Genomic DNA, 15,733 nt, shown 5'->3' on the forward strand with positions numbered 1-15,733 from the left:
AAATGTACAAAAACGTAAGAGAGCTAGGTGGCAGGAAGGACTAGCCACAGTCACGCTCCAGGAGCATGTGTTAGGAAGCCATTAATATATGACTGACACTGCTATGACTGCCACTTGAAATAATTGTCTTACTGATACATCTGTGTGATGCTAGCTGGAGTTCAAAGTCTAGGAGCCTGGCTGAGACCTTGTTCTGGCTGCCAGGAGAGATCTTCCTTTGGCTTTTCCCTTTTGGCCTCCCACCAAGACTCACATAAGAAGGGATTTGCCCCAAGTAAGAAGGGGGTTTGGACTCAGAAAGTCCCCTTAGAAGAAGGGACAGTTTTTTCTTCACTACTGCCCATTAAAATATATTTCTTAACAATTATGTGTGATGACAGGCTTAGTAGCTGTATGCTTCCAGAAATACAAGGTGAAATTGTTAAAGAAAGACATATGATTTGGAAGACATATGATTTTTGGAAGACATATGATTGTTTCTGTTTTAAGAAGGGTTGTGGTACCTTATTAGAGAAAAATGATTTTCATTCTTTTCAAAGTAAAACTATCTCAGATATCCCTAAATTGTATAATATAGGCATGACTTAAAATATTAAATTATGTGTTTTTGTAAGAAAAAGGATCATAGAAAGTAAAGGTGATTGCCAGATATGCACATATACTTATTTTCCAACATTTTCTTCGGTAGGTAAAAACATTTTACATTTAATATGTGTCCAAAATATTGCTATAATTTATAAAAATATATAAAACCAAAATGCACAGTAAGCACACACAGCCTAATTGCTTCAAAACATCTCAATAAAAAACAAGTAGTTAAATTAAGACCAGAGCTGCTAATTCAGTTATGAAAAATTTGTACTGTTACCGGTTTCCCTTAGCTTATAATTTTTTTTCATAGTACATTTCATGAATTAGTCTTTTTATAAAACAAGGGGTGTATAAGAATTTTTTTTATTAAAGTTTATTGGGGTGACAATTGTTAGTAAAGTTACATAGATTTCAGGTGTACAATTCTGTTTTATATCATCTATAAATCTCATTGTGTGTTCACCACCCAGAGTCAGTTCTCCTTCCATCACCATATATTGGATCCCCTTTACCCTCATCTACCACCCCCAACCCCCCTTACCCTCTGGTAACCACTAAACTATTGTCTGTGTCTATGAGTTTTTGTTTCTCATTTGTTTGTGTTGTTCTTTTGTTGTTTTTGGTTTATATACCACATATCAGTGAAGTCATATGGCTTTTTCTGTCTGACTTATTTCGCTTAGCATATAAGAATTTTTTTTTAGCTATATATGTGCTATATGATTTTGGGGAAAAGAAATGTAGATTTGCATTAAAAATTTATGGGGGAATGTTTATTATATACACGGACGCTTTTGACTAATGAAATCTTAACTATAATGTTAATGACTCCATTATAACTGCAGGTTATAATATGTAATATAGATCAAGCACAGGTGTATAACTTATAGAGACAAATCTTTTCATAATCACAACAGAACAGTTAAAAGCATCAAATCTTCCAGAAGGTTCCCTAACCTACAGATACATGAATGTACATTGCAGCAGGCAGGATTCTTACAGAATGCTTATTTCAGTAGTCAAAGTTAAACTTGTTCTGAATTTTCAAATTGTGTTTTCCAGGACTTCAGATGTTTTAATATTTTAAAAACTTCATTCTTTCAGCATTCTGTAATGAGAAAATGAGAGTTTTATAAACTTGGGCTGTTCTTGTTTCTCAGTGATTACGAATTGACATGTAAAAACATATAGCAAGAAAAGAAAACTGAGTATAACCAAAGACCCCTTATCAAAACACTTCACACAGGATCATAGAATCTGCAGTCGTCCATTTTTGCAAAAGATCTGTCTTGGTTAAAACATTATAAAGTGGAAGTAATCTGGTAACCTACCTTGATTATAATGTTTGCTTGCTTTGATCTGGGATTTAGGCATCTTTGTCTTTTATGTGTTTTCATGGTGATACTGTTAAGAGAAGATCCAAAACTGTCTTAAAATGGACAAGCATAAGCAAAAGCAAAAAAATATCTATACACAAAAACACCTCCAGCATTGTTATTTTTAGCAAGTCCATTACTTACATCACTTCTGTTTTGTCACAGTTATTACTTGGGTAAAATACGGAGACTTTCTCAATATCTGCCACTCACACTGCTTTTACTCCAGGGCGTATGCAAAGACGTCCCCTTTTGAACATTGGGAAACCTAGAACAGATAGACCATAGCCTCAGTTACTAATGGATCTGATTGCATCAGAGGGCTGTGGTTAATAGTCCTGGTGAAGAATGTGAGCCAAGTTTTCATTCAAGTTAAAGATAGTAATTTGTCAGATGCACTTGAGCTTCTGTTACTGGGAAAGGAGTTTAAGTAAGATGTTAATGATTTTCTCTTTAAATTCGTAAGCAAACCATTACAGAATAAAGGAAAGCATGAAAAGTTTATTGGCGATCAAGATTATTTGCCTCTTGTTTTATGCTCAAGAATTTTACCAGGAAGCTAGTAACATTACCTCATAAAAATCTTCTTAACAGACATTTAAAACTGTTGCTGAAGGCTCTTGCCAGATTTTGTAGCCAAATAAAAATTTCATGAAGTTTGTCATCTCTAGTTTTAGTAATCATCTCTAGTGCCTTAAACCTCTCCAACATTCTCTGCCAAAGCTGTAGTAACTTCTAATGTGTGACGTTAGATAAACATTTAGTATATATTTTAGGATAAAAGTGGAAGAAAAAATATTTGAAGAATTAGAGAAGAAATTCATAGGCTGAGAAGTAAAATGTACTGTACACCCTTGAACAATTGTAGTGCAGAATATCACAGCCAAGACTATAGCCATGCCCTTCACACCCATGTTTATCTGTTGCTGCTCTTGCTGCTGCTTCAGCTTCGACACTCTTCTTGGAGAGAGTAGAAATGCTGAACATGGAAAAGAATTCTTAATTGGCATATATAGAGTATTTTATAGACCAATGATCCTCTAATGGCAACAGAAATTTCCTTCCTTAAGTCATGCTTCTTTCTTGCTTCTAAGAGTTTCTGTTTTGTTATCATCTAATTGTCTCTCCTCCTATTTGTTACAGTGTCAAAAGTAATACTAATGAGAAAGCACTTTTTACTATAAAGAGTAAAGTGCTGTATAAGAATAAGGTACACCCAGATGGGAACCAGCCTTCTTAAAGTAGCATTTCCTGGAAATGTATTTAATTATTGAACTACCTTGGGCAGTGAAATTCTGATTACTCTTCATTCTTTCATTCAGGAAGGTTGTCTTCCTATTTTCAACCTCCATCCTTCATATAACTATACAAAGCGCATTCTTAAAAAAAACCCCAGTTTTTATCATTTTACTGTTTCTTCTAAGTCCAAACTCTTACTTATACAAGACCTACATTATTTAACATCAAATGACTTTTATTTAACCATATTTATATTTTTGGCAACTATAATTGCATGTCTAAAGAAATCTCCCTATATACTTCTAAATTTATATCCATTTCTTTTTGTATGTTTAACAGTTTTTACATTATATATTTTTAACATTGTTATTTAGCACATAAAGTTGTATGAGTTGTGGATTTTTAAAAAATGATCCTCTTTTCTCATGTGATGTTTTTACACCTTGGATTCTACTTTGATGTAACCCTGGGTTACAGAGTTTCTTTTTATTTATTTTTATTTATCTTTCTTTTTATTTATCGTTACCTTTTCTGCTTAAGCTTTCTAAATCTATTCATTTTAAATGTGTCACTATAGAAACTTAATCATACCCAAGGGGTTTTTTAATGGGTAAACTTATTTACTGTATAATTAGTAATTTGAAAGCTTTTTATGCTTTCTTGCTATTTCTTTTCTTTGGTTTCTTCCTAACTTTAAATATATATTTTTAAATATTTTTCTTATGTGATTTAAAAGGAGTACATAATTTTATATTTTGCTAGTAATCTTTAAAAATACTTTTTAGCTGAATCTTTATAATTATTTACATCAACCATAAATCCCTTTGTAAGATGAGAAAAATCACCATAACTTTCTTTCAAACATTTCTTCATATGTCCTAGTTTTGTTGGTATAATTTGGGATTTACAGCTAGTGTACTATTTTCAGATGATTATTTTACACCATTCAACTTCTCTTTTGAGAGTTATCATTTCCATTTTATCCTGAAATCATGTGTTTATTTAAACATATCCTACATTTAAATTCTTTTAGCAATCACTACCAGTCTTTAAAACCTCTTAGTCTTTGTTTTAATTAATCTCAAAGTAGCTGGAATATTCTTTTGTCTGTTTCTCATTCGTTCATTTATTCATTCATTCATTCGACATACGTAATTCAAGACTAATTTTTCTACAGAAAAATGGTTAAAGTAAAAGGATCCATTAATGTTTTTCCTTAAGGTTGCTTTTCATTTTCTTAGTATTAGAAACACAGTAGAGCATTGTTGTTACCAGGGAAGGCTCTGGATGAAGCCTATGTTAACATCCACGCTCTATTATTTACTGGCTGTGTAGTCCTGAGCAAGTTACCTCAACTTTTTGAGCCTCAGTTTTCTCATCTACAGATAATACATTCTGCTACACTGTTTTTAATATAATTTATATATTTGTAATATATTTACATTATATCGATAATGTAAATGGGGATAATATACTTTTTTCAAGGACAATTATAAGCTAAGTATGTTAAAAGTTAATGTATGTAAATCATTTAGAAGAGTGCCTGGCACTCAAAAAGCATTAATTGCTTTTATTATTATCTTTAATATTTTACAGTGTTCTTTCCTAAATTGACAGACTATATCTAACTTATTTTGGGATGCTTTTCAGCATTAACAGAAGCTTAATCACTTACTAAAAGATTGGATAATATTGTTATAAGGTATGAAAAATACTTTAAATTGTAATAATTGTGGATGTAAAAGTAACATTCTACTAATTATGAAGATCACTTACAGAAGTCCAATGCATAAACAGAGACAAAGACAAAGAATAGTGAGTGTTTCTGCTTACCATCTAAAGTTGTGCTGTCAGGTAGCTTTGGTATAAGACAATCTCTTAAACAGTGATTCTTGATTATATTTTTTAAAAAGAAGCACCCCCTAGACATTCTTAAAATTTATTTATGCATAAACTAGGACTTGATTAATATTCTGTGTCATACTATTCCAAATAGGCATAATTCACCTTTTCATAAAACATAAATAAACTGTCTCTTCCTTTTGCCTTCATGTGTGGAATTACTCTTCAAATGGGTAGAACACTTGTGGGTCACAATTTTCTCCTTCAGAACTTGTGCATGTTGTTTTATTGTCTTTTATTACTACAACTGTAGTACATACTTTTGTAAAAAACATCACAAACTAGTTTTTCCCCCTTTGGATATACCGTGTTTCCCCCAAAATAAGACCTAACTGAAAAATAAGACCTAGCATGATTTTTCAGGATGACATCCCCTGAACATAAGCTCTAATGTGTCTTTTGGAGCAAAAATTAATATAAGACCTGGTCTTATTTTCGGGGAAACATGGCACACATACATTTTTTACCTAACAATTTCCACATCAGACTATGTCAGGTCTCCAATTGTTCTGTGTGTCAGGGTATATTTCTAAATATTCTAGGAGGAAATAGGAGAGAAGACAGAAGGAAAAAACCCTTTCTCTTCCTGTGAGGAAGACCACCCAGTAGTCTGTGGGGAGGGTGCTGCTGCCACTTGGCTTGTGTATGACCCCAGAAGAGAGGGCTCTCCCTGCCCTTGTGAATGCAGCCTTGTCTGCTTCTCCTCAGAGCTGAATTGCAGTTTGGATGATGAGGAAACTTTATTTAGTTCTTCACTTCAAGTCCTCAGGTAATAGATTCAAAATTACGCAGAGTTGGGAGAGGTTTTGTGTTTTAACCTTTCCCCCTCATTTTCTTGAACAATATAAAAAGTGAGCCTGATTAGGCTCTGGCAGGTGCTATTCTAGATGGATACTCTCTCCTTCTTTAACACTCTCTCCCTCTTTACTGCCTCTTACTCCCAGTATCCCTGCCTTAAAGTTTACTGGAAAGCACCACGCCTTTCTACAATAGTTCATTTGCTCATTCATTCATTTAACAAATATTTACTTTAGGCGTCACTTACATGCCTGGCACTCTTGAGTATTGAAGGTAGAGCAGTGAACAAAACCAACTAAGTTCCTTTTTGTGTCTTGCAAATTTTGCAGTTTTTCTAACTTATTGTGGAGGACAGCCTGCCTGATTTCTGCAGGCTCCATAGATGTGTGTCTTCAGGACTATGACTTGTTCTGGACTGAATACTTTCTGCTATCATATCAGGAGGATTTCTTTCTTTCAGAACATCCCCTCCTCTAGTGCTGCAGAGATCCCTCCTCTTTCTATTCATGTAATATGGTTTCTCTAGCATGGGATGCACTTTCCTCTCCATTCCTGAATCTCTCCCTTCCTTTAAGTTGTGGTATCTTCATGAAACCTTTAGTGCATAGTGATTTCTTCTACTACTGGTTTTATAGCATTTACTGTCTTGTCTAGCTTTTAATTTTAGAAATACATTGTGAGCCACATATTTAATTTTAAATAGCCTAGAAGCCACATTTAAAAAGTAAAAAGAACCAGGTGAAATTAATTTGGATAAAATGTTTTATTTAATCCAAAACATGAAAACATTACCATTTTAATTTGTAATCATTATAAAAACATTAAATGACTTTTTTATTTTTAGTACTAAGTCTTCAGGTTGGAGAAGCAACATTTCAAATGCTCAGTAGCCACGTAGTTAGTTAACATATCGGACAGTGCAGATCTAATTATTCATTTGGCATTTAGCATATTATACTGCCCGGATACTCTCCTTAATTTTAAGTAAAGATGGGGATGGGAAGGAGAGATAATGTGCTTTTCTGTGTTTTGTTTTAGACACTTTTCCAAATCTTCCTAGTCCTTTTGTTGTTTCTCTTCACTAAGTCATTATATCTCACTTTGCTCTCTCTGTGATTAAGCAGGGAAAAGGACTGCATTCTCTGCCCTTTAAGTAGTGTTTGCTCCCCCTTTTTTTGTCTCTGGAATTGGACTCTTCCAGGCTCACCCACTCAAACAAGTTACCCCTTATATTTAAAGGAGAATCCCAGGAAACTAGTGTAGTTTCTGTAATTAATCATCAAATACACTTCCAGTTTAAAAATTGGATAACCTGTGATTCATCTGAAGTTTTATTTATAATCCCAAATAATCCAGTTATTGTAGAGTTTTAAAATGTTTTCAAGTGGGAAGAGATTAATGCAAAACATTTAAAGATTTAATTCCCAACCTACCACTAAATCTCTGAGAAATATATTGCCTGCAAAACAGAAAAAAATAACATCAAGGATATTTTTGTCCAGTTAAATTAGTTGGTAAAAAGTGGGTTAGAAATGGAAACATTTCCGTTTATTATAAATCAGTATAACATAACAGAATCCTATTGTTTTGTGTTTATAGAAGGGAAGAGGTTGTCACACATTTGAAAGGCACCTAAAATAATGTGAATAGACCAGAAAAGATCGAGGAAAAATCATTAACTCTTGAAAGTACAGCAATATAGTACCTGATGCTCTTCTATGAAGGATTAAGGCATTTAGGGAACTGCCAGTGGATTTTTTTTCAGGAACCCTTAAAGGAATACTCCCTTCTGTGATTGTCTTATAACATTATCTAAATACTCTTCCCAGAAATCAGACAAATCCTGCAGGATATATCCAAGGCAGCCATTAGGCACTGGGCAAGGCTATATATTTTCCCAAAGACTTGGAAAAAGTTGTAAAAACAATTTTAAAAAATTATTAGGGATTTAAGAAATAGTACATATTTTATTGCTATTTGAAAGTATTCCAAAGACAGAGTAAATTTTGAATAAGGATGTTTCTGAGCCTATGCTTGATCTCTTACTGGGACTTGGACATAAGAAGACATTTGCAAAAGCTGCACCCTACTAATACTCATGCAATCTGGTATTTGAGAATGAGATGTACCAGAGCTCACATTTTATTAGGACGACTTCATCTATGATATGTGCTACCATAAATATTGTAGTCTCAAGTGCATGTACAAAAGAAGGGCCAATTTTCTGTGGCCACCGTCACCATACTGACTTTCCCATGCTCGAGAGAGCCACTGCCAGCCATTTACTTTTCCTCTCCTTATGACAATGACAAAAGGCGTGAAATCAGAACCTTGGCACACCTTGTATGAAAGATTACTGAACTCTTTTCCAAATTTCTGATGTTATAGGAGAGACAGATGTCTGTACTCTGAAAGATCAGCACAAACAGAAGAAATAAGCCAGTGATTGAAGATTTGAAAAATGGTTAACTGACAGATCAGTTTACTTTGCTTTTTGACTATGCCTGTTTGTGCTGATCAGATACAGGCTATCTGATTGGAGCTGGATAGTTGTCCATTGTCTTAATTAAATGTATTGCAAAGGAGAGGGTTTTGTGGAACAGCTAAGCTACAGGTGATTTATTGAACTACAGACAGTGCTTTCATTTTCTTGGAAATTACTTAAGATTTTGATCTACCATTCCTCTTCTGAAAAGAAAACAATGTTACTTTTTTGGAAAGAGAGTTATTAGATAACAATCATTCATTGTATGGTTTTTTTTTTAACCTGGCAAAAAACAGTATATCAATATTGTTTGTTTTATCTAGAACCAAATGTATTTGCCTTGGGATGTTACTTTTTGCCAAGTTGATTTTATTAGAGTATATTAACAAATGCCAAAGAAAAGCTACTTGATTTCTTTTCACATAATTCAGAAGGAAAAAAAGAACATGGGTTTGAAAATGAATTACTTTCCTTCAGAATTTTAGGTAAAATTTTAAAACTTCATATGTGAAAATTTAGAACACAGAAGAAACAATGAAGTTCTGTTAACCTCATTGAATAGATTAATCCTCTTTTCAATGTGCTCTATACTCTTCACAGAACATTTGCTGCCATTTGCATGTATTTGAGCCAGGAGCAGTGGGTTGTACAAAACAGCTTCAACATCACCATAAACTTCAGAGAAATCGTTTTTCTCACAACAAAGGCAGCTTTGTGCATGGCCTTAAGTTGGCTGCCTGGAAAATGACTGTAATCTACAACTGCCAGGTCAATGTGGACGTTAATGTTAATTTTCCAAGTTGGGAAACAACATGCCTATTGTTAGGGGATAAAAACATGTTAGAGATAAGCAATGAGCGACTTGATAAACAACTAATTGAGGGAGGCTTGATTCCATACGAAGAGGGAAAATTGTGCAGTAGCTTTACTTATTATTAGTTTATTACTTCTGCTACTCAGACGCTGGAAAAGAAGGGAAAACAGAACTGGCTGATATTACTTTAGGGCTAGTTAGAAAGAGATTAATGCACGAAAGGATCTTGCCTGGAGAGATGTGCCCTGCATGTGAATATTAGAGGAGCGATGTATGTAAGGTATGAAGCTGCATTGGATTTATTTGTATGTTTTTTTTAATAGGGTAAGTAAAATGTCCATTTATAAGGAACATTTCAGTACACATGGCTTGCCAATATGAACTAAGGGTTAACTAAATGTAATGTTTTAAATTAGAGATATAGACAGAAATGTGAAAAAGGATTGGAAGGACAGTTTTTTGTTAGAATATTTCTTATATTGATACTTAGAATAAATAACTTTCTTTTGGACTGAAAACAACTCTTTTAAATATTTAGATAGGCTATGTATATTATTTTTATTTTGTACATTATGCTAAGTACCATTTTTCTTCTTAATGAAAATCCAATTAAACATTCTTCTCCTTTTCCTATTTCTAAGATTTCCCTAACTTCCTGGTTCCACCTTAGAACCACACACAACCTTGCTTACTGTCTATATTTCTTGCTTCCCTATTCTTACTTTTAATTTGTGGGTAGGTGAGCAGTGAGAGGTATAGTTGGGGCGATGGGGCTCATTCCTCAGCTCCGGGTTTCTCTCTCTCACCTTGCATCTTTACTAGTTGGGGGCTGGGTATGCGGAGGTAGGAGAACAGGTGATGGAGACCATAGTAATTGCCATTGTTTGTTTGAATGCTTGCTATATGCCAAGTATTGTATATAGTGTCCTCAAAATAATTCTGTAAGCAAGGGCACCACTATCCTCTTTTTAAAATGAGGCTTCGAAACATTATATAACTCTTCCTCCAAATCACTTAACACATTTAGTAAGTAGCAGAGTCGGGATAGCAGCAGTGAAAAAGCACACTCGTGTTCCCTTCTGTGATGAAATAGGGGAGTGAAAGGCAACTTCAGAGGTCTGACTATAACTCCCAGACCCAAGGCACCCTGGAAAATAGAAGACTTAAAAGAAGATTGGAGTGAAAGACTACGTATGGAACAACTTGGAATAAACAGAATCTGAGGGTCCTGGTGAGAAGGCAATTAGGAAAGCTTGAGGAAGTCTAGAGCCCCATTTAATTTATATTTAACTGAATACCAGGAGAATGATTATTTTGAGACCTCTTAAAACTTGTTCTTCTTTAGTAATGTTATCCTTTAGTTCCCATCATGACTAGCAGTAGCAACCCTTAGAAAACATCAGAACAATCGATGCTTACTCCAGTGATGGAGAAAAAGAGAAGACTTCTTTCTACAATTAGGTGAAGTAGACAGAAACTCTGGTCTGAGGCAACAGTTAATAGTACAATAGGTAGCTAGCAGATCGATCCCTGCCTCTGGGAATTTATACCAGATGAGGGCCTTAGATCCTTCTAGAGGAAATAGGGAAGGCCACAGAAGGAGGAAAGGAAACTGCTGTAGGACGTTAGTGACAGTGCTGCACCCGTATTCCCATCCTTCCATCCCACTACCTTTCTCCTTTGCTCTAGCCTACATTCTTAGTACATTCTACATTCTAAACAGTAGCTCTAGTTGCTATCTCTCTGCTCATCCCAGGACATTCCCTTCCAGAGCTCTTGAAGTTTAAATTTACAAATTTGGAAGAATGCCAGGGTTCAGCCCATCTAGTGGATGGAGTTCTGTACCAGTTAAACTAGTGGAAGGGGACTTTTACTTGTACCTGTGGAGTCTCCCCAAAATCTGAAGAATGTGTAGAGTCCAGAGCTGAGTCTGGAAAGCCAGAGAGGCATGTGAACATATTCCTAAAACTGAGGGCTTGGGAAATAGGTCTCAAATTGCCAGGGACTCAAGAGGTAGGGAAAGAGAAAAGGGAAGCTGTTTTAGAGTAAGGGGGAGCAGGCCTGGGAATTGCCAAGAACCGTCGTTGTTGTTTAACAGCAGCAGAGTAGTAGGGTTTTGGATGTGTTTAGGTAGAGTAGGAAAGAGGCAGAGTTCCCACTGTCCATCAGGTTGGGACAGAGTGAATATGAGAGAGATGTATGAGGTGTGACAATTGAGTTCTAGAACTTACCACCATGTGCTTACATTGGCAGTACTGTACAAACAGCTCGATAAGGTTTCATAACCTTGGTATTTCAGTGTCTCACAGCTGTGTCCATGTTGATGTGTGGCGGTTTCTTGCTGAGTGGCATTCATTGTTGTTGTTGCGTGTTTTTGTGTGCCGCATCGAGAATGTCTGAGCTTGAATAAAGAGCAACGAACAAACATTAAATTTCTTGTTAAACTTGGCAAGAGTGGAAGTGAAATCAAGGACATGTTAGTACAAGTTTATGGGGATAATGCCATGAAGAAAATGGCAGTGTACAAATGGATTAAATGTTTTTTTGAGGGGAGAGAATGCATCACTGATGAAGAGAGGTCAGGGTGGTCAGTAACGAGCAGAACAGATGAAAACATTGCAAAAATTCCTCGAATTGTGCGTCAAATTCATCTGCTGACTGTGAGAAGCATAGCAGACCAAGTAAATATCGATAGAGAAACAGTTGGGAAAATCTTAACTGAAACTCTTGGCATGAGAAAGGTGTGTGCAAAAATGGTCCCGAAGGAGCTCACTGATGAACAAAAGCAAAGGAGAGTTGAAGTTTGCCAAGACTTTTTGGAGAGGCAAGATGAAGTTTTGGGCCATGTTATCACTGGTGATGAAACATGGCTGTACCAATACGACCCTGAAACAAAGCATCAAAATGCACAATGGAAGTCAGCCAATTCTCCATGCCCAAAATGTTCCATCAGTCCAAATCAAGAGTCAAAACAATGTTGCTTACCTGTTTTGATATCAGCGGGATTATTCATTATGAATTTGTACCAACTGGACAAACAGTTAACCAAGTTTACTATTTGGAAGTGCTGAAAAAACCGTGAAAAAGACGAAAACGACCTGAACTTTTCACCAACAATTCACGACTCTTCCATCATGACAATGCACCGGCTCACATGGCACTGTGGGTGAGGGAGTTTTTAGCCAGTAAACAAATAACTGTATTGGACCCTCCCTACTCACCTGATCTGGTCCCCAATTACTTCTTTCTTTATCCGAAGATAAAGGAAATATTGAAAGGAAGACATTTGAATGACATTCAGGATATCAAAGGAAGTATGACGACAGCTCTGATGGCCATTCCAGAAAAAGATTTCCAAAATTGCTTTGAAGGGTGGACTAGGCAGTGGAGTCAGTGCATAGCTTCCCAAGGGGAGTACTTCGAAGGTGACCGTAGTGATATTCAGCAATGGGGTAGGTAGCACTTTTTTTAGGATGAATTCGTGGACTTGATTGTCAGACCTCGTATATCTGACATCTCAAATTGAGACCCCCTAATACATTTCTTCCTAAAAAAGAAAAAAGTACATATTAGGTTAGTTAGATTTTCTAGGGAACTTGGAATATGAAAAAAATCATCTTTGTAGAAAACAATGGGTTTTTAAATGGACTTTTGAATTGGGTTCCATTGATAAGTGGGGAACTACCTGTAAATTAGAATTAAAGAAAAGTTAGCCAAACTTTGGAATTTTATCATGGTTTATAGATGTTCATTAAAAAAGTAATTTACTCCTAATTTTTAAAAAGTTAAAAAAGACTGGTGACACTTTTGAAGAGTACGGATCAGTTATTTTATAGAATGTCCTTCAGTTTTAGCATATGTTTTCTCATAATTAGAATGAGTTTATACATTTTTATCAAAATATGTCCTTTTCAATATATCAAATCAAGGAATTTGTAATGTTGATATATCTTATTATGAGTGATGTTTACTTTGATCATTTGGTCAAGTTTGTGTGTGCCCAGAGACCCTGTCACAGACTGGAGAGATTCAGGAGAAATAACTAAATGCGGTGTGGGTCCTGGACAGGATTCAACAAAGGGACATTAGTGGAAAAATTGGTGAAATTTAAATAAGGTCTGCAGTTTAGTTAACAATAATGTACCGATGTTCATTTTCTGTTCTTGATAATTTTAGTAAGATGTTAACATTAGAAGAGAAATGAGGGAGATATGGATACTCTGTACTATTTTTGCAACTTTCTATAAATCTAAAATTAACTCAAAATAAAAAGTTAAAAATAATAATGTCTAACACTTACATGGAGCTTACTATGCACCAGACCCTGCCTCTCTTAACTTTTTGATTCCTCTCACCAACCCTGTGAGGAGAAATATTATTATCCCCAGTTGACAGATGGGGAAACTGGATACAGAGAAGAAACATGTCCAGTGTCACATGGTTATTAAATGGTCACTGCTAGAAAGTGGCTGAGTTGGGATTTCAACTGAGGCATTGTGAATCCAGAAATCCATTGCGTCATACTGGCTTTCAGCGTGCTAAATATACATGTGGTTTAAAAATAATTCAGATACACCAAAAGGTCTGCCCTCTGCTGAGGCAATGTCTGTTACTAGTTTTTTGTGTTTTTTTTTACATCATTCAGAGAAGGAATTCACTTTTGAACACTGATAGCAGCCCACTTTGATTTTTATCCATAATATTCAAAGCTATGCTTTGGCAGTGTTTTCTTTTCTCTTCAGAAGCTTCTCATGGCATGCTGACTATTGTCGATAGCAGCTATGCTGGAAACCAGGGAATCCCTTCTGAGTTGGTCAGCAAGGAAGCCTTTATTAGTAAAGTGCTAATTGCTCAGAACTACTAGGTACAGTCTGTACAATAAGATTAAGTAGAATCGAACTTCATTTAGAATTTAGCCAAGTTTTGCTGTCACTCTCATGAGTGTATTTTGATTAGTGTGAATGCCTTTTTCATCTTAATATTGAGATGACCTATTTTTAAAATGCCAACTTGGTAGCCATTGTAACAGTCAGTGGCTTTGTATTGTTTAAATTGTATTTGGGTTTGTATTCTTTAAAACTGAAGAAAGATTATATTGTGGGGAATACTGTACATAGGACCTTTGGGATTTGGAATGAGTTTCTTGAGTCTGGTTACCAGATAATGCAGAGACTGAACCTGACCTTCCTAGAACTGCCAGAGGTGGAGGGTTCCGTATTGCTCTAAAAATGGATTTCGTCTTTGAGTGAAATTGAAAGTTGATAAAATACATACATTAACAGTTACTGACTCAGTAAGCTTTATAACTCTAGGAATCAATCATTGCTGATGCATCTGCATAGAGAAATTCATTTTTGTCTTTCTGTCACCTTGGGCAAAAAGAAAAAGGAAAAAAAGAAACTAGTTATTTAAAAGGTGAGAAAAACAGCAGGAATTTCCTACCTATTTATATCCACACATATTACTAACACAGCAAGCATATCGTCTTTGCTGCAGAAGCAACTTAACATTTGTCTCTTTCCATAGTTAGGGCATTTCCCCCTCTGTTTTGAGTTAAAATTTCTAAACAGCAATAGTGCCTTTTTTTCTGTTGCCTTTGGATTCATGGTGCTGGGGAAGAATCTAAAGGCAGGTATTTGCTTTGGAAAGTCAAAGGCCAAAGTTCTTTTAGTTTTCTTCCTCTTGCTTTTTTTTTCAATATTTATTCACATCCCCAATCCTTTTCTCTCTCTTTCTCCATCCTTACCTTTTTTAAATTACTTTTATTGATGCTTTATTAATGTTGCATAGAGATATAAAATCTTACATATCATAATTTACATTTGTATAATAAATTATTTATACTTGTGTATAAATAAAAATACACTACTTTCAAATAATTAAAAATATTTTAACCAAATGTTGATGGACTTATTTTCGGTTAAGTGTATGACTTTGAAACAAATCTAAAAGCTACAAAAGACTAAACTTTATGATAAAATAAATCATATTCTCCCATAATGCAATCATTTATCAAAGAAAAAAAACACCCAGTGAGAGTTTAATTCATTAGGAAATTTTCAACATTTATAAATCTAATGTTATTCCCGTTTCACTTACTGGAATCATTCCTTTCCTCCCTTCTTAGTGCTTCTCTTCATACTAGAGGAGGAAGACATAATTAAGCTCCATACTGAGCCTGTTACTTCTGAGCTGTGACTCTGGGCATGGCATTCAGGTGCTTAATTATCTGATGTTACCCTGAAGATTTCTTTCAGAGCTGTCAGTCATTCTTAAAACTACTCTAGCAAATGCGTTTTTCTTTTTTTTCCTGGAAATACTGCCATTCAAACCATATTATTCTCCTCAATCCAAGCTCTCCATTCTCTGTAACAACTTCTCAGGTGCTTATGAAGCTTAGAGGGCAGGACTTCTCAGAAATCATCCTGCTTGTAAACTTGAAGCAAATTAGGTTATTTTACAAGCCTTGCTACAAGCCAGAAAGTGACTATTGAGTACGTAATTATCCTAATTTGAAAAAAGAAAAAA

General features: G+C 35.1%; 2 protein-coding genes across 6 annotated transcripts in view; one reads left to right on the top strand and one right to left on the bottom strand.

The window, feature by feature from the left end:
- ART3 (ADP-ribosyltransferase 3 (inactive)) overlaps positions 1–15,733 on the top strand; it is a 110,586-nt gene that overhangs the window by 52,598 nt on the left and 42,255 nt on the right. The window contains exon 1 of one of the 5 annotated variants that reach the window (XM_033106116.1): positions 9,264–9,485. The exons of 3 other annotated variants lie outside the window; for them this stretch is intronic. The gene's annotated coding sequence lies outside the window, so the exon portion shown is untranslated. Of the gene's footprint in view, positions 1–9,263; positions 9,486–15,733 lie in introns of those variants that run through there. One more of the 5 variants, XM_033106121.1, reaches the window with a different exon arrangement.
- Positions 1,658–2,881, bottom strand: CXCL11 (C-X-C motif chemokine ligand 11). Its single transcript, XM_033106125.1, is given in 4 exon segments — positions 1,658–1,699; positions 1,923–1,995; positions 2,112–2,235; positions 2,818–2,881. Coding segments are annotated over 4 exon segments (303 nt in total).

This window comes from Rhinolophus ferrumequinum, chromosome 5 (assembly GCF_004115265.2).
Source record: "Rhinolophus ferrumequinum isolate MPI-CBG mRhiFer1 chromosome 5, mRhiFer1_v1.p, whole genome shotgun sequence".
Classification (NCBI taxonomy): domain Eukaryota; kingdom Metazoa; phylum Chordata; class Mammalia; order Chiroptera; family Rhinolophidae; genus Rhinolophus; species Rhinolophus ferrumequinum.